Genomic DNA, 17534 nt, shown 5'->3' with positions numbered 1-17534 from the left:
TCTAGAACATAGGTTCTTAAAGTGTGGTCCTCGGACCCCTGGGGGTCCGCGAAATTATAAAAAATGGTTGCAAACAGTTCAAGAAGACGATGAAAAGGCAAGAAGTGCGGAGTAATAAAAAATATATTTTTAAGGCAATAAATAAAACATGAACCTATTATTATTATGTTCTGTGATTTTTACGCATTTTTTAAAATTTTTATATCATATTGCTTAAAAATTATTTAATATTTACATCATTATTTATATTTTTGTCAGAAGTTGACTTTTTTTCATGTTTCTATATTTTATATAACTAATAAACATTGTACGAAAAAAAAGGCTGAACTTTGCCTCAGGGGCCCAAAAATTATGGCCTTTTTTTTTTACCTTCTTGAAGTATTTTACGAGTAGAATCTAAAAATCCTAGTTTTAAGGCGCGGAATCCATCGGTTCAGAAGTTATACGTGTGTAAAAGTGAGCGTTTTTAGCGTATTTCACGGGTTATTTCGACGCCATATTGACTTGTAGCCTGTTGCCATCCAATCACGTCCAATGATTGGAGTCGCCATCGGTAAAACAGAATTTGTAGGTAAATTAGTCTAAACTTGGCTTTCATTCGATTTCTATTATAATTGGCATTTTTTACTGTTGCTAGGGTTAGGGTTAGGGTTAGGGTTAGGGTTAGGGTTAGGGTTAGGGTTAGGGTTATGGTCAGGGTAAGGGTTAGCATCGGAGTACAGCACACCCGGTATACGCTAAAAACGCTCACTTTTATATACACACGTATAACTTCTGAATCAATGAATTCCGCGCCTTAAAACTAGGATTTTTAGATTCTATACGTAAAATACTTCAAGAAGGTAAAAAAAAAAGGCCATAATTTTTGGGCCCCTGAGGTAAAGTATACCCCAAAAAAATGTTGTTCAAGAGGGGGTCCACGGACTAACATAAGTTTAAGAACCCTTGTTCTGGAAGAATATACAATTTAAAAAAAATTGATTTTTGATACTTTATCAAAGGTATGTAACCCCTTAAAAACGACTTTAGACTTTTTTTTTTTACAGAATGATCATCCATTCGATCGCTTTGCTGTTGGTATCGATTACTTTTGCGTGTGCCGAAGAATCCGCGCCGAGTAATGTCGCCGACAAACGTGGGTCCTCCATGGGCTTTCAAGGAATGCGCGGCAAAAAGGAGTTTGATTCTTCGCTGTACGATCAACTGTCGAAACGAGCACCGATGGGGTTCCAGGTAAAATACTAACGAATAATATGAAATTAAAAAATCAACGTATTCAATCCGATATTCTGCACAATATGTTACGCAGGGTATGCGTGGAAAGAAAAACTCGATAGTTGGAAACGAACTTCTTCCGGAGGGCACCAACAAACGGGCACCAATGGGATTCCAAGGCATGAGAGGCAAAAAGAACGGTTTAATGGGCGACTTGGAGGATTCGTCGTTTCTGTACGACGATTACGAGAAGAGAGCACCGATGGGCTTCCAGGGTATGAGAGGGAAAAAGTCATCCCCGGAGGATGGATATTACAAACGCGCCCCGATGGGATTTCAAGGAATGAGAGGCAAAAAGTCTCTCGATGAAGTAAACAAATTTCGATTAACACCGCTTCGATATCTACAAATTAAGAAAAAAAAATAAAATAAATTTGGTAACGTGTACAGTCGTATTGACCCCTATATAATGATTGACCCTTTTCTTGAAAAAGTAAAAAATATAATATAATTCGTTTCTTACATAATAAACTATAATTATATAATTATATTTTATTATTTAACTCTTGAACAGCGAAACCTGGGTCAATCGTGATCCAACCAAGGATAAAGTTAATTGTATAATTGTTAAACAAAAAAATTTAATGTACTAGAAGAATAATTTTTAACGAGACTGTGGAAAATTGAAAAAATGAAAATAATCCGAAGTACAGAATTAAATTCGAACTGTGGCTCTCTCCGTGGTCCGCCATTCGAGGGTTAAGAAACGCGTTATAAATATCATATTTCTTAGCTTTTTAGGAAAAGGGTTAATCAATGTATAGAGATCATCAACTGTATACATACGTTATACTACATCGCGTTAACTTATTTGTTCAATTTCTAATAAACAGATTGTGGAGGAAATTAGAAAAAGAACTATCACGAGGTTCCCAGATCCACGAGAAGAATACTTGATCGATTATCCAGAAGATTTAGTTGATAGAGGAACATGGTCAACAGTGTATCAAAGTATTTGCGACAAGAACGAGGATATTGCAGGAGCCTCCGCGGGATTTCAAGAAAGCAGGGGCAACAGAATTATTCTCGACGCGTTGGAAGAACTCGAGAAACGAACTGATATGGATTTTCGCGTTAGTTTACATACATACATTTTTTAGGCACTTTTCCCTTCTATTCTTTTTCTATTTGGTTAAACGCAGTGGCGGCTTCTAAAAATTGACCCTTCGTGCAATTAAGATATTTCTGGGGTGGACCAGATACTATAGAAATTTTGAAATGTTGAAACTGGAATTCTGGAATTTTCAAAATCTAGAACTTTAGAATTCCAAAATTTTAAATTTTGATAATTTGGAATTCTGTAATATTGAAAATCTGAAATTTTCAAAATCTAGAATTCTGAAATTCTAAAATTTTGCAATATTGGTAATTTAGAATTCTGGAATTTTGAAAACCTGACAATTTTCAAAATCTAAAATTTAAAAATGTTGGTAATTTAGAATTCTAAAATTTTGGAAACCAAAAATTTTCAAAATTTAGGATTTTGAAATTCTAAAATTTTTAAATGCAATTTGGACTTTTGGAATTTTTAAAAAACCTGACAATTTCAACACCTAAAATTTTGATAATCAAAGATATTAAAATTTTGAAATTTTAGAGTTCTGGAAATTTAGTAATATAGAATCTTTTAATTTTGGAGTTCTAAAATTCTGAAATTTTGGAATCTTAAAATTGTCCCCTACCTAAATATTTACGCCAATGACTGTAGTAATACAAGTAAAAAAAGATCAGTATAGTTTAAAAAAATTATATAACAATAAAACTAAAAGTAATTTTATCTAGAAAACAATCGATGTTGAAATTGTAGAACAGGCGCTCCTTCTCCTTCTTCTTCTATTTTTAAATATATTGTATAATTCGACATTTTAAGTAACTTTTTCCTCCAAGCTACACGTCGGACTTGATTAGTTTGCGAGATATTCGCGAAAGAAAGAATATTGTTACTACCGTTTTCTTTAAACAGCACCTTGGGGTCCGACTCCTATTCATACAATGGGTGAACCGGAAAATCAAATTATGACATTGTCCAATGACAAGCAAAAATTATGACAAGTCCAATAACAAAATTATTGAAATTAGTTAACTTTGATTTTAAGTTCACCTGTTGTATGGACGGTAGCCGGGTCATGTGGTGCTATTGACAGAAACAATAGGGAAGCGAGGGTCGCTTGCTGACGCACACACAGCCGTGGACGTATGTACGATGAGTCCCATCGAAGTTGTCGCAGTGAAGTGGCGCGCTAACGCATTCACGCCGCGGCGGCGTTAGCGCGCCAACTTCACTGCGACAACTTCGATGGGACTGTTGTGAGTGTACATATACGTACAGGCGAAATTCAATGCAGCAATACTGATGATTTTTCGTGAATATCTCACAAATTAATCGAGTCCGACATATAGCTTAGAGGATAAAAGTTGCTTAAAATGTTGAATTTTACAACATATTTAAAAATCATCGAAATCGGAAGGAAAGCGCCTTTTCTACAAGTTCACCAAATCGACATTACCGATTTCGATAATTGTTTTTAAAATTATATCATTTGAAACAGAAACTTTCATTTTATACTGAAAGAGCTGCACCCCTGCAGCCCTGCAACCACCCACCAGCCCTGACGCAAGAACCGCCTCTGGTTAATCGTATACTCCCACTGGCTGAATGCCATTCAAAACGAAAACTTTACATCGCTTTACTTTACGTTATTTTACTTTGCTCGGCAGGGATTGCGAGGTAAGAAGGATCCGTTTGACAATTACTTTGATTACTCGATCACTCCGTCCGATTACGAGAAGAGGGCTGTGGATCTGCAAGATAGCGAAGGTAGCGAATCCTTTAAAAGAGCCAGGATCGGCTTTCACGGGATGAGAGGTAAAAGAGACGCGGCACAAATTTACGGATCCAATTCGAGCAACGCGAGAACGACGATGGGATATCGTCAAGGTAAACCGTGATACCCGGCGGAACAGGCAACGATTAAACTAAATACGAATATGAATACAGACACGAATACACAGATAGGTTATTTCTCCGTAAATAGGTATGAGTAATCGTGGGAACGAACTGGCGGCGTATGAAATCGACAAACGATCACCCTTCAGATATCTCGGAGTTCGAGGGAAAAAGAATCCACGCTGGGAATTTCGAGGGAAATTCGTTGGGGTGAGAGGTAAAAAATCCTCCTCCCCCTTACAAAACATTGAACAGGGACAAGCCGTCTTTTAATGTACCCCGATATCACATCGAAAGGATGCGAGTGGATGAAGATTCGTTGACGTCATCAGGTAATATTACATCACCGATCGACTAATCCCAACGTTCTATTAACGACCGAACACAAACTAAATTCTTTCCTATTGCTTCTGATTTCAGATGTTCGACGGTAGTATCGTTGTTCCCGTTGCTAACAACCCTACCGACAACAATAATCACAACAATAGCGTTATCCTTCTTATCCGAACGCGATAAACGACCAAGTTAGGTACTATATGTGTAACAGCGGAAGATAATGTAATGATTTTATTATAGATTTATTTGGTACTATCGTTCAGTTCCATCGATTCATCGCAAAAACTTGTATTTCTGCTTTTTCTTAAATATTTATTTATTTATTTCTTTTATGTATATGTTCAAAAGATAAGAAGCTGTCAAAGTACTTACTAAAAGTTCCTCCTGGAAGCCCGTATACAAAGTGGCCCATAATGTCGCTCATTCGCTTAATACATATTTAATATCGAGTATCCATTCATAGCGACACATCCTTCGAACATCGATCTTAAATATTTGGGAGAACGATCTCACACTAACGAATCGATACGTGTTACGAACGAATAAATGGTATCGCGATACATAGCAATTCTATTTTTCTCTGAATGTTAAATCGTTGAGATGTATACATACATGAATCGTATAATTGTATCACGATTCCAAAGGGAAACGTAATATCGTGAAGCATACGAGTAATATGTATACCGTTTCGTAATACTTGTCCTGTTTTAGGAGACATTATGGTTACAGATTGATTATAAACGTGATTAGTAATCGTGAATAGTTACCAAACGCATCCGTGTATATTTGTCGATTTTTAGGATCTCTGTACAATTTCCCTTTCCTGAGGACTGGACAACTGGATATAGAATCGACGAACCCTTGTATAGTTAATATTCTTTTAGGTTAAGAAAGGGCTCGCAATAGTGCAAAAGTATCTCTATTAATACAGAAAAATCTATAAAATTGTCTTATTTAATAATTTCAAACACACGCTCTCAATGCCATTCGAAGCCATTTTTTTTCGTCGTATTAATTAATTTTCTGTTACCCGTTGCCCGCATTATCGTAAATCGATAATTTATAAAATGTATAATTACCGTTTTTTCGTAAAACAAGTTATTCCCAGACTGAGAAAATATAATGAATGTTTCACAATCCAGCCAGTTTCCCTGTTTACTTTTTCAGCGAGTAACGTATAAAGTTGCCGCGTACAAGAAATAATGGAAAATGAATGCGTATTGCGTACGTGTGTGCTCGCGTGTATGCGTGTAAATCGCGAGATACGCGTGACGTACATCTATGTACATTATTTATTGTTTGATAGATTAAACATATTACGTGTCTATGTACCTACATCTAATCAAATACATATCAATAAAGGCAACGCATTATGTTAATTTCTGATGTAAAGGATCTTATATTTTAAGAATTTTAACATGCATTTCGTTTCTCTTAATTGAAATGTTCCTTTGATCCCTCGACCTTCCCTACTTTGCATATTTAATTACAATGTTATATCTATTTGTTTTATTCTATCTATGATTTGAAAATTATTATACATTTAATTTTTTACTATTACAGTGAATTTTAAAATTATCATAATTTGGTGCTCAAATAATACCATCAGCGTCATCTAATAATATACCGTTGAACTACGACAATACCATTTACCTAAATCAGTAAAATAATTTTATCATAGTTCAGCGCTATGTTATCAGATAGCGCTGATAGTCGATTATAATGACAAGGCTACGGCTATGGTTGTTTCATTTATGATGTGTGGAAGTAGTGACTACAGTGTAAGTAAGTACTTATGTATATATAGATCCTGTATAACAGAGTGTAGAACATAAGGTTAACTTTACTTTCAAATTGAATTGTTTTCACTGAAAACACACTTATTTTGTATTAAAACAATACTTACTCATTATGACGTACGTATCTTGAATATTAAGATTATTTTAAAATTAATAAAAGAATGATATAACCCCAAAATATGTGTACATATTACTCAACATATGTTTCAATAATACTAATATTTTGAAACTATTATGGATAAAAATGATAATTTGTTACAGGTCTAAAGTTACTTTTAAAATAACTCTTACTTCTGATCCAAAACTTCCATTTAAAGTGTAAGTATAGTCATTGATGCATGATATATTTTACAACATTTTTTACATGTGTGTATATTTTACAGTTAATACAGAAATGTCAGAACTAGATTTTCTTGAAGTACTAAACATGTTTGACACATTTTTTGTACTCTTAGAGAACCCAACAGTCAATGAAGAAATAAACAGTCAAAATATTGTGAAAGCTTTTCAATGCGCTTCTTTTATTGAAGCTACAATTGCTAAAGCACATGAAATAGGCAAAGAAAAGATTCTTGAAAATAATCTTCATAATTATTGGTTAAAAAAAGGCAGATCAAATTTGTATACGTGTCTTGAACTCAAGAATGCCTGTGATAAATTGTTAGAAACATATTTAAAAGACAATAATATTCCAATTGATGTTGTGGATGAATTTATAAAGTTGTATGTTCAATATTGTGGCACTGATAGACTGAATGATATTCTTAGAGATATAGTAATTAACGGAGTGTGTACAAGTATAATTATAGAATCATTAAACAAATTAGGTGTATCTACTTCTAACATACAGGATGAAGCTCTAATCATGTCATGGGAATTATTAATAAGCAATGATAATGAGTATGAGGTTCTAGAATGCATTCATAACATGTTTAATGATGGTTTCTATTTAAAACTTATTCAATTTGCTGTTAATTTACACGATAGTAGTAGAGTTAAACACCTAATCGGTCAATTATTATCAAACAAACTTGTACAAAATGATGTGAATGTTTGTATAACTCTTGTAAATATAGATAAAAAATCACTTCAGAAATTAATGCAAAAAGATCCAGAATTGTACACAAATTTTCTTGATGCTATATTTTATTTTGCACGTCATATGAGGCAGGATCAAAATCATTGGGTATCGAATTGTGAATTTAAATACAGTCATCTTGTCAGAGTAGCACAGATATTGTTAAGTGGTCCAACAAAAATTTCAGAAATAATACACAACAGAGTACAGTTAGTTAAAACACATCCCAATGGGACAATATGGTGTGATATTGAAAAAGATATTAGATGGTAATAACATAATCCTTGTATAATAAATATAAGGAAAATGAGAAATTAATAACATTAACATGATGTATGACATTATGTGTTTATAATTGCAGACTCAGTGTACCAGATAATACACCTTTCACTGCTGTATTAAAATTTGCTTCTGAAGAGTTCAAAGTATCACCAGCTACATCTGCAATAATTACAGATGATGGAATAGGTATCAATCCACAGCAAACGGCAGGTTAGTAAAATATTGACAACAGAATAAGAAATTTCAAAAATAATATATGTATAACTTGATTAATTTCAGGCAATGTTTTCCTTAAACATGGTTCGGAACTCAGATTAATTCCTAGAGATCGAGTTGGATACAGTAGATGAAAACCACGTTATATTTAAAAATATTTCACGTATAAATTATTGTCTAAGGTGTTATAATTTTCATTAATAACTATATAGAATAACTACTTTTTATATTAAATTTGTTGCCTATAACAGTTAATAAAATTAAATGAAACATTCCTAAAGTTTTAAGTATGCTTTTATAAATAATGTTGTTTATATAGTAAGGAATATTATCGATACATTGAACTTTACACTACACATATACATGTTAATGAGTTGTAATAAATATATTAAAAAATTGCATTCATGATAAATTATAAATAAAAATTGTAAGCATGAATAATTATGGGTAAAATTATACAACTACACCGAATATGTCTTTGATAAAAAGATTTATAAGTGAAATACATGTAAGAGGTATAAGGGCGATACAAAGGTATATTACTACATGATAAAGTTATTTAGCAATCAGTCATAGTGCAATATTGAACACTAAGAAACTTCTTGTTGCAATTGAAATAATTTCTATGATTAAAATTTTTGAGTTACACTTAAAGTAATTATAAATCTATTGCTTTAAATGTTTCTGAGAAGTATTATAAGTGAAAATTAGTCTCCCTTCATTTTACAGTAACTTTATCATTCCTTCTTCTATTATATCATAGAATAACCAATAACTGAGCCATCAATAACTTTTAAATATATAATTTCTGTATAGTGCTATACACACACGAAAAAAACGAGACTAAGAAAATATGCAACAATGACGTTTCTCAGGTGTAGAATATCCGACGGATGGTTATTTAGACATACAAATGTGATTCATAGTGCGGACGATTAAATGGCAGTAATATTTTCTTTTTATAGCGAAGTATTACCTTGTTCCTCTTTGTTTCAGTTTTTACTCCTGTTGTGTATAAAAAGTTTTGTCGTTATTTCTGCTCTACTAGAAACCTTATATTTCTAAAACATTATAAAAAAAGCGTGACGAATGTAGAGAAAAATATACAGCTTTGTCAATGTAAAGCTTTCAAAATGTTAAGCCCATTGGATACAAAAAATTTCATTTATGAACATTTCTCTTTCGTTCTTTCATTTTTGGCACCTCCTTAATCTCTTGTAGAATAAAGATTTGCTGTTCATGATATGGTAAAATACAAAATTGGAATGTTATCCTGGATTGTTGAGTAAACTGAGCAATAATGTACTTTCATCAGTAACTATGAGGAGTTAGGATCTGTCGAATGAGCAATAGCACCATAAGATTCATTTTTTACATATGATTAATTAATCGACATTCAAATATAAAAGTATAAAGTGTGCGTGATTTGATGGTTAAGCTGTAAACTCCACGTTTATTTATACATGTTCATGTACTAAAATGAAGGGGAACTGTGGTCGTATAAAATTGTTAATTGCATAAGTAGGAACACTATCGCATTCTGAGTAATTACAAAAACTATCATTATGGACAGTATCTTACTCCCTTAAAAAACAGTCTATCTAATCAGAGATTATATTTGTGTAAAATTGTAAATGAATATATTTCATAGAAATAGTAAATTATTATATAAAATAGAAAATCATTACTACAATATTAGTCTTTATTTCTATACACATATTTATATGTGTAATATAAAATTTGTCTTAGTCGCCAATAAACATGGAATTTACACTTCAATCCTTCAATGACAGATGAATAAAAAAATTCTTTTACTTTAGTATATTCAATGGGTCTTTAGCCGTATTGTTTCTACAAATATTTTGGCGCAATTGGGAAAGTATGAAAATTGATTTATTTACTACACACGAGACAATCGTTGCACTATTATTTAAGTTCTGAAAAGTGTTGAACCTATTATCTGTATACTTCGCCGCACAATTTAATTATGTGTAATTTTCATTTATCATTCATCTCACGTAATATGTGCGTGTAGGTAAAAATTTCTATTCTTGATCGTGAAAAAGGTATCGTTCACTAATATCACACGTATGGTGGTTACAATATTGTATACACTGAGATTATCATTGATAATGCTCTGTTAAATAAAGAATGTTACGTGGTATTGATAGATACGTATTGTAAAAATCTCATACTTCATCAAGACTAATTTTTGTAGACACTGTCACTGCAGTAGAAAGGAGCAATGCTTGTTGAGCAATGTTAACAACTATTAAATTCGTCTTTTTCTCAAATTAACTTTACATTAAGAAATAAATAAAAATAACAGTAGCGTAAAAAATAAATACTGATACAAAAAGGCTCTAAATGCATGTTCAAACAGTGCCCATTTCTAACTAACAATACCCTGGATATTTGTATATTCTTTAATTATGAATGGTAACTTAAAAAATAAGAAGACGAAATCATTGAGTATTAGAAATATTTTAAAGTTACTTAGTGTAATCAAAACTATTGTCAAATTCTAATAGTTTCTTGAGAATATCTGTAAATCTAAATTTCTAACACAGCTCTTACCGATAATTATCCTACATAATTATTATTAACACCAAGTAAATCATAAGATGGTAGTTAATAGAAATTATTTATGATGATAGCTGCAATGATATTTTTTTTCTTTACAAGAACACCTTCCTTAAAACATTGTAGTATGTCATAAGAATTGATGCCCACTTTTATGTTTTTCTTTCTTTTGGGGTTAATTTAGTACGATATTGCGACTGATTACATCTATGTAAAAAAATTACACATGTATCGTTAGCGTTTTCGAATGAACAATTTTTGGAAGTATTATTTCAATTATAAATATCTCTTACCACGTACACATTAATATCGAAATATTTTCGCTTATGATGTGGTATTTAACTTAAAAATAAGTTACGTTCTGAACAACTACATTTAAATTTATTTTATCTTACCAGTTTATTTAAATGACCTACTAATGCTGCTCAATTTTCACTCATCCTGTAATTAAAATAATAACAAGAAAACATTATTATTATTAGGTATAATCAAAATTATTTGATATCTTCATATGGAGATTATGTTATTCATGGCAATACAACAAATATTACCCACCCATTCGTGCTCTTCTACACCTTCCATGTGATCCTGTTCCAACGAGCATTGTATTACATCTCCCACAAAGTTGCTCATAGTTTTCTGGATCTACCACACACACGCACACACATTAAACGATACACTCATTGTCAGACAAAATAAAATAGAAAACTACAAAGTTTTATAATGTACCTAAAGAAGTTAAAAAAAAATACACATCGAAGCATGTTGCACTTGTAAGTGAAATACAGTTTAATCGAAGAAGCTGTGTTTTATAACTACTGAATAGCTTGGCAATAGAGAATTACACAAGACATAAAAAATACACAGAGAATTCATGCCAGATCTTGGTCTTTAAAAAAATATTCTGTACACACTCTTCATATTGTATTACACATTACAATATTTATTCATGTAATTCATGCTTAATTGTATTTAAATATTTACGCACCTCTTCTTGCTTAGCTTTTACATCAGAATTCCATCCAAGTCTGTTAAAAGATTGCACGGATACGGAAAATGGAGCTGCCGGTTGCTGTTTAGCTGCAACAGGTGCAGTGACAACTCCTTGGCCCTGATTTTCAGTTACTATAAATCAACATTTATAATCAATAATGATTCAAAATCACATTATAATCAATAAATTAACATTTTTATTTTTTAATAAAAATATGAGTCATTTCTACTTACAATTATCCATACCGGGTGGTTTCAGGCTTATTCTGTATGCTTGTTTATTTGCTCCATTAAACCATTCAGTGGCATTCATGGTTGGTTTCCATGTAACTTTTGTTGGTGGAAATAGGTCATCTTGGAAAAGTTCACTCTAAAATGAATAATATTAATTTTCTTTATACGTACACTTGCAATCAAAGTAGACTTCCCTAGAGAAAAATGACGTTACACAGGAAGTAAGAATACTCAATAAATATGTACCTTTATACGTGGAACTGTGAAACTCAAAGGTTCAATGGTGTTATTAGTTAATCTTAAAGCTGAAGCAAATTCTACACTAGCAACATCGCACTTATTCTTGGGAAGAAATGATAAGCCTTGATGCAAACTGCTACATCTATGGTGACTGAGTGGGCAACAGTATGGTGGTTCCTCTGTTACCTCGAAAGCATATATTGTAGAGTCACCCTGTAACACATACTTTTTATTAAAAAAAAAAAAAAAACCAGAAACAACTTTCATTTGTATTACTTTTAATATTATCTTACACGCCCTGTTAAGAATAAAGTTGAACTGTCTTCATCATAATATGGCATTAAAATTGCCGGTGATACATCTAGTCCAACTGTGGTCAGTGGGTTGTTAAGATTGTCGGTTTTAAACACGTATATTTGTCTCTCTGAAACTCTAAGTATAAATGCAAATTAAAAAATGATAAACTAAACAATTAATTACCTTTCAGATAAAAATATACTTTTTAATTTTACATACTTATCAAAGCCTAATACAACGAGAAATTGGCCTTTCAATGCCCAGATAACTCGTGCGCCTCTTGTGCCAACAGGTCCTTTCCCTGATTTTACTGGTACATCACTGGCTCTTGGTTTATAAATACGTAGCTTTCCATCCTTGCAAGTACTTGCAAGATACTGACCGCAAGGAGACCATGCTAAACTAAATATTTGGTCAGTGTGCCCTGTCAATGTTATTTTTGGAACTGTCAATTCGCTGGATGACAAAAGTGTTAAGTCCCAGATTTTCACAGTCATATCATAAGAAGCTGATGCCAAAACATCTGATGCCAGGGGGTGGAACTTAATTAAATATATTTTATCCGTATGAGCTTTTATAATATGTTTGGGTTCATTCGTTGGTTCTGATAGACCAGATTCTGGGATTTCCCACAATCGAATCATTCCATCATCACATGCAACAGCCAGTCGTTGATTATCAAACGGATTCCACTGGAAATCCATCACAGTGGTACCGTGTACTAATGCTGGCATCACACCATCTGGCAGTCTTCCAGTTTTTTTCAATTCCAGTACCGCTATTTTACCACCTGGTCCACTTAATGGTACAGCGACACGATCAGGATTAGCTATAATTATATCATCAATCAGTTCAATTCATAATACAATAACAATATTTTATACAAAGTATATTACCATGAAATCCATCACATTCTCCAGATATCTGTCGGCTGATATTTCTTATATTTTCAATATGTGTAGATTTATGTCCAGGTGTTCCTTTCAAATGTCGGAATTTCGACACTCTACCTATATATAACAGAAAATATAATTAATACGAACCCAGATTTTAGTTATTCCTCAAATGTTTTATATTTTTCTTACCAAATACAGTGGATGTTCTCTTTGGCGTCGGTGTTACGCTATTATCTACTTTCTCTAAACGTGGATCCATACTTTGCTGACGTAACATAGAGATAACTTTCTTTACCTCGTCTTCCTTGATCACCTCGCTCTTCGTTTTAAACGAATCTCTGCGTCTCAACATCGTTGGCGATCCCATTGCCTTCTCCGCTAAATTTCCATCAGTTACAGATACAGAACGACTTTCGTATAATCGTCGTCTTTCGGCAATGGAATTTCTATTTGCATTACCCCGTTCGAAACTCCCGAGCTCTTCGTTTTCTGGTGATTCATCTTTCCCTTTTATTTCAAACACTTTACGCCTTTCCGCTGTGCTAGGTGTCTTCGGTTTGTAACCGGAGTCGCTGGAATTCGCGTCCTCTTCCAACGAACTAGAATCACTCTTTCCATTTTCAGCTTCTTTGATACGGTCGTTGTTAAATGATGGCGATTTCTCTGATTCAGTGTTATTCTCGAGCTGGTTATTCAAATCATTTTGATAGCCATTAGTGTCCGAGTTTGGTGCAATGGGGACTGAAAAGATTTTATCAAAGGAGAAATCTTGAGTGCCAGATTTTGCTTGAAACGGTTTTGGTCCAAGTCGAGGCTAAAAAGAGGAGAAAAATTAAACCTTATTTTTTTTTGATAAAATTTCAACCAGTCTAAACTATCCATGATGATGTATTATGATTATAAATGAAATGGAATATTGCTGCACAAGATATCATCACGCATACAGAAGTAGAACATTGTTTTTGTGTTAACGCTATTTTTTTACAACCTTATATCCCCCAATCGCATTAGGATTCACAGATGTAACTACTGAGCCGACGTTTGGTGAAGTACGAGGACGCGCAACTGGTTTTGGTTCGTCCTCGGAAATGCTATTAGTTCTTGACGTTCTTGGCAGAGGTTTCGGTGGAATTGTTTGTCCTCCATTTTGAACCTTATTCTTGTCTTCTTCAACATCTATCTTTTTCGGTTCTTCTATCTTTTCAACGTCGTTCTCAGGTGCCATCTCTTTTTCATTAATTTCTTGAGGCTTTATGTAACCCTTTGGTACAGGGATAGATGCAGATTTCTGTTGCTTTTGTTCCACGTTAATTTCTCGTTCGTTCTCTTTAAGCGTTGCTAAATTTCCCTTGTGTACCTAAAGGTACGGTAAACTCCTTAATGACGCAATTTGAACAAACTATTCAACTCCAAGTTTCACTCTCAACAAATTTTTTACAATTCTGTGTCATTTCTACAAGCTTTTTCACATACACACTTGGTTTTGCGTTTAGATTTGAGGAAATCTAACAAAATAATGCAACTACGCTATCAAAAACTTTGAAAATATATACAAAAAAAAAAATCTGTATCAAAGCGCCTGCCTATGTCATTTCGTACTTTGGATTACTTACGCTGACAGAATAAGCTACAGAACATCAATTGCCATTTAAATTACACGTGCCAGGAATAACGCTTTGAATGGTGCTAATGTATAAACTATAAAACATACATTGGATATCTGAAACGTGAAAAAATATACACAAAACATAAAAAACGAAACGAAACGAAATTAAATGGAAAATAAAACATATATTACCAGCCGATACAATTTTCTTACAGAAAGTATAAACTCGTAAAATATTTCAATAATGTTCTACTTCTATATTACTTTTTTATGTACACAATATCACACAGACAGCAATATATGAGTTTGAAAATAATTTATAATAAAAGCTGATTATAAGTATACAATACAACATCACACAATACATTTAAAATATATGAAAACTTGTTTTAGGATTAGAAAAATAAATACTAAAAATAATGAAGTGAAATAATGATGATGATAAGCATGCAATTTCAAAAATCGCAAATTCATATGTAAAAGATAAAACTCTAGCATAATGCATTTTCTTCTATATTTAGTTGTAAATACTGTTATGTAATACGAGTCTTGAAGCTCGCAAAAATGATAAAACCTTTTACTTACAGTAATGGGTTCTTCCCCTTTGTTTCTTTTAGCAGGGTCTAATGATATTTTAGGAACAGGCACGTTATGCCCCTTAATCCATGCTGCTGCATTATTTTGAGCAATATAACCAGCTGTCTCAGGATATATATCTGCATGGAAGTCTCTGTATGTCTATAATAAAAGTTCCATTTTAATTCTGAACAATAACAGACAGCAGTTCTTTTATTTTATAATATAATATACATGCCTTTCTTGGTACTTGATACATGATAGGTATCACCATATTGGAAGTAAGTTGTAGTAATCTGTTAACTTCCGCTTGCATAACATTTAATGCTCGTTTCGGTACCAAACATACTCCTTTCGTTTGTTCCCCGCTGTGACGAATTCCTTCAACCAAGAACGGATCCTTATCCATAACTTCCATGTACATGATAGTTGTATCTCCTTTTCCAGCCAGGAATAGCATATTTGTGTCAGGATCAAATAGTGGCATTAGAATTCTATGGAACATAATTTACAAATATAGTTACAATACAATAACCGCAATAAATACTTCGTTAAATGACCTTTACCCAGTGCTGCAATCTAATTCCAATGTTTTTACAGCTTCGTTTAGGTGCCTCAAGTCTCTAATATAAATCTGCCTCAACCTTGCTGCATCAAATCCTGTAGTGAGTATCCTATCGCTGTTATTTAACCAAACAATTCTAGAATCCTTAATGCTCTGATGACTCGAACAAGAATTAACAACACAAGTGGGAACTCTGGGATCTATGATTCTCACTTGCTTATCTTTACAAGATGTTGCTAAAAGCACACCATCTTGTTTCCAACTTAAAGACTGAATAACATCTGTGTGTTCATTGTTAGCTATAATATAAAACAACTATAAATATTTTGTCAATAAATATTTCATATAGAAAAGAAGTGTATTATTTTAATTACAAAATAGTTCTTGTTGTGAAATCACGTCCCACAAAGACAGGTTTGTATACGATACTGTTGTGAGAAGATGTTCAGCTGAGGGATGCCAACACACCACTTCCACTCTTCTTTGACGATGGGAAAATGTACATTCAGGATTACATAATGATTCTTCTAAACCAGTTTCTGGAATATGCCATAACTTGACCTATAATAATAAACATTGTAAAAAACTGAACCAAAAGATTAATAAATATTAACACAGTTGTAAAATAATTCTAATTTACAAGACAGTCTTGCGAGCCAGTAGCTAGTAAACCATCATGAAATGGAGAAAAATCCATGTCTGTAACTGTATCAGCATGAGCATGAAGTAAAGGCATAGTTTTACTTTTTCTACCATAATCTTCCAATGGTAGCACGGCGAGACTAGATCCTAGCAAAATGAAATAGGAAATGAAAGAAGATCTAATATCAAATATACGCAATATATAAAGATGTAAGTATACCATTATGATCTACATTAAATGCCATAAATGCAGCAGATGCTGCTATATTATTGCCATAGGTTTGATATGAACCAACCGAGATGTCTCGAATACAGGCCTCTGGTTTAGGAACAATCGGAGCTGCATTTTTATACTTAGACGCTTTAAAACGCCAAGCCATTTTGATGTCAGTGATACAGCTTCTAGATTGGTTTCTTTTTAACTCATGTAATCTAATAAAACAATATTACATGTAAACAATAATTTCCTTTTGTATGCAAATGAGCATACGCATATTTAATTTTCAATTGTTAATTAAATTTATATTATAAGACAAGTAATTAGTGTTTTATAACTAGATAAAAAAGATAACGCTACCGGAAGATTTCGACACCAGCACAATGCTGTGTATGACTAATAATTCGGGGGGTGAGAACCACCCCACCCTTAATCGTTCTAGCTTCGCAAGGAATAACAATGACAATCGGAACAGAATTTCTTAGAATGGAAAAATCAAGAGAGCCGATTGATTTACTTACGAGTCGCGTTATGGCGTGGCTTTGCACGCTTTGCAGAAAATATTAGTATACAATTAGATTGAACAGGAAGCTACCTACTATAAACACAACGACGATGGCAAGTAGGCGTCTCTGATCACGACGGCTGACAGGCGGAAACAGGAAAGTCCCCCTCCAAGGGGCTTTTCTATCTCTGTCGATCACAAGTTGCATCATACAGCGTGTTCCAAAGAGGTAAGAGATACTATGTCA

General features: G+C 33.0%; 3 protein-coding genes across 9 annotated transcripts in view; 2 read left to right on the top strand and 1 right to left on the bottom strand.

Moving 5' to 3' along the window:
* LOC114880132 (tachykinins) overlaps nucleotides 1–5699 on the top strand; it is a 29288-nt gene extending 23589 nt beyond the window's left edge. Inside the window, exons 2-7 of the mRNA XM_029195786.2 lie at nucleotides 1047–1233; nucleotides 1310–1585; nucleotides 2109–2348; nucleotides 3994–4213; nucleotides 4311–4554; nucleotides 4643–5699. Coding sequence (XP_029051619.1) covers nucleotides 1048–1233; nucleotides 1310–1585; nucleotides 2109–2348; nucleotides 3994–4213; nucleotides 4311–4495 — 1107 coding nt within the window. The 5' untranslated portion in view covers nucleotide 1047 and the 3' untranslated portion in view covers nucleotides 4496–4554; nucleotides 4643–5699. The remainder of the gene's footprint in view (nucleotides 1–1046; nucleotides 1234–1309; nucleotides 1586–2108; nucleotides 2349–3993; nucleotides 4214–4310; nucleotides 4555–4642) is intronic.
* A 473-nt stretch (nucleotides 5700–6172) lies between these two features.
* On the top strand, nucleotides 6173–9110 carry LOC114880131 (ubiquitin-fold modifier 1). Of its 4 annotated transcripts, none has more exons than XM_029195784.2 (4): nucleotides 6173–6343; nucleotides 6619–6675; nucleotides 6741–7704; nucleotides 7797–7887. In XM_029195784.2, coding segments are annotated over exons 3-4 (954 nt in total). In that variant the 5' UTR covers nucleotides 6173–6343; nucleotides 6619–6675; nucleotides 6741–6751; the 3' UTR covers nucleotides 7798–7887. The 4 variants fall into 4 exon arrangements, with proteins under 4 accessions (XP_029051617.1, XP_029051618.1, XP_029051616.1 ...); XM_029195785.2 differs by lacking the exons at nucleotides 6173–6343; nucleotides 6741–7704 and adding exons at nucleotides 6350–6474; nucleotides 7997–9110 and having other exon boundaries at nucleotides 7797–7927; XM_029195783.2 differs by lacking the exon at nucleotides 6173–6343 and adding an exon at nucleotides 6350–6474.
* On the bottom strand, nucleotides 8409–17458 carry LOC114880130 (coronin-7). 4 transcript variants are annotated; one of them, XM_046286689.1, is made up of 18 exons: nucleotides 17304–17436; nucleotides 16786–16997; nucleotides 16564–16712; nucleotides 16298–16484; nucleotides 15925–16222; nucleotides 15597–15852; nucleotides 15368–15520; nucleotides 14165–14533; nucleotides 13636–13990; nucleotides 13366–13554; nucleotides 13177–13290; nucleotides 12500–13109; nucleotides 12277–12415; nucleotides 11990–12196; nucleotides 11744–11879; nucleotides 11505–11641; nucleotides 11072–11161; nucleotides 8409–10957 (listed from the first exon to the last, which is right to left on the bottom strand). In XM_046286689.1, the coding sequence occupies exons 2-18, from the start codon at nucleotides 16943–16945 to the stop codon at nucleotides 10949–10951; spliced, it is 3558 nt and encodes a 1185-aa protein (XP_046142645.1). In that variant the 5' UTR covers nucleotides 16946–16997; nucleotides 17304–17436; the 3' UTR covers nucleotides 8409–10948. The 4 variants fall into 4 exon arrangements, with proteins under 4 accessions (XP_046142645.1, XP_029051613.1, XP_029051612.1 ...); XM_029195780.2 differs by having other exon boundaries at nucleotides 13366–13990; nucleotides 17382–17458; XM_029195779.2 differs by having other exon boundaries at nucleotides 13366–13990.
* Between the last annotated feature and the right edge of the window lie 76 nt (nucleotides 17459–17534).

This window comes from Osmia bicornis, chromosome 8, assembly GCF_907164935.1.
Source record: "Osmia bicornis bicornis chromosome 8, iOsmBic2.1, whole genome shotgun sequence".
In the NCBI taxonomy this organism is placed as follows: Eukaryota; Metazoa; Arthropoda; class Insecta; order Hymenoptera; family Megachilidae; genus Osmia; species Osmia bicornis.
Note: the sequence above shows the minus strand (reverse complement) of the source record. Positions and strands in the feature narration are given on the sequence as shown.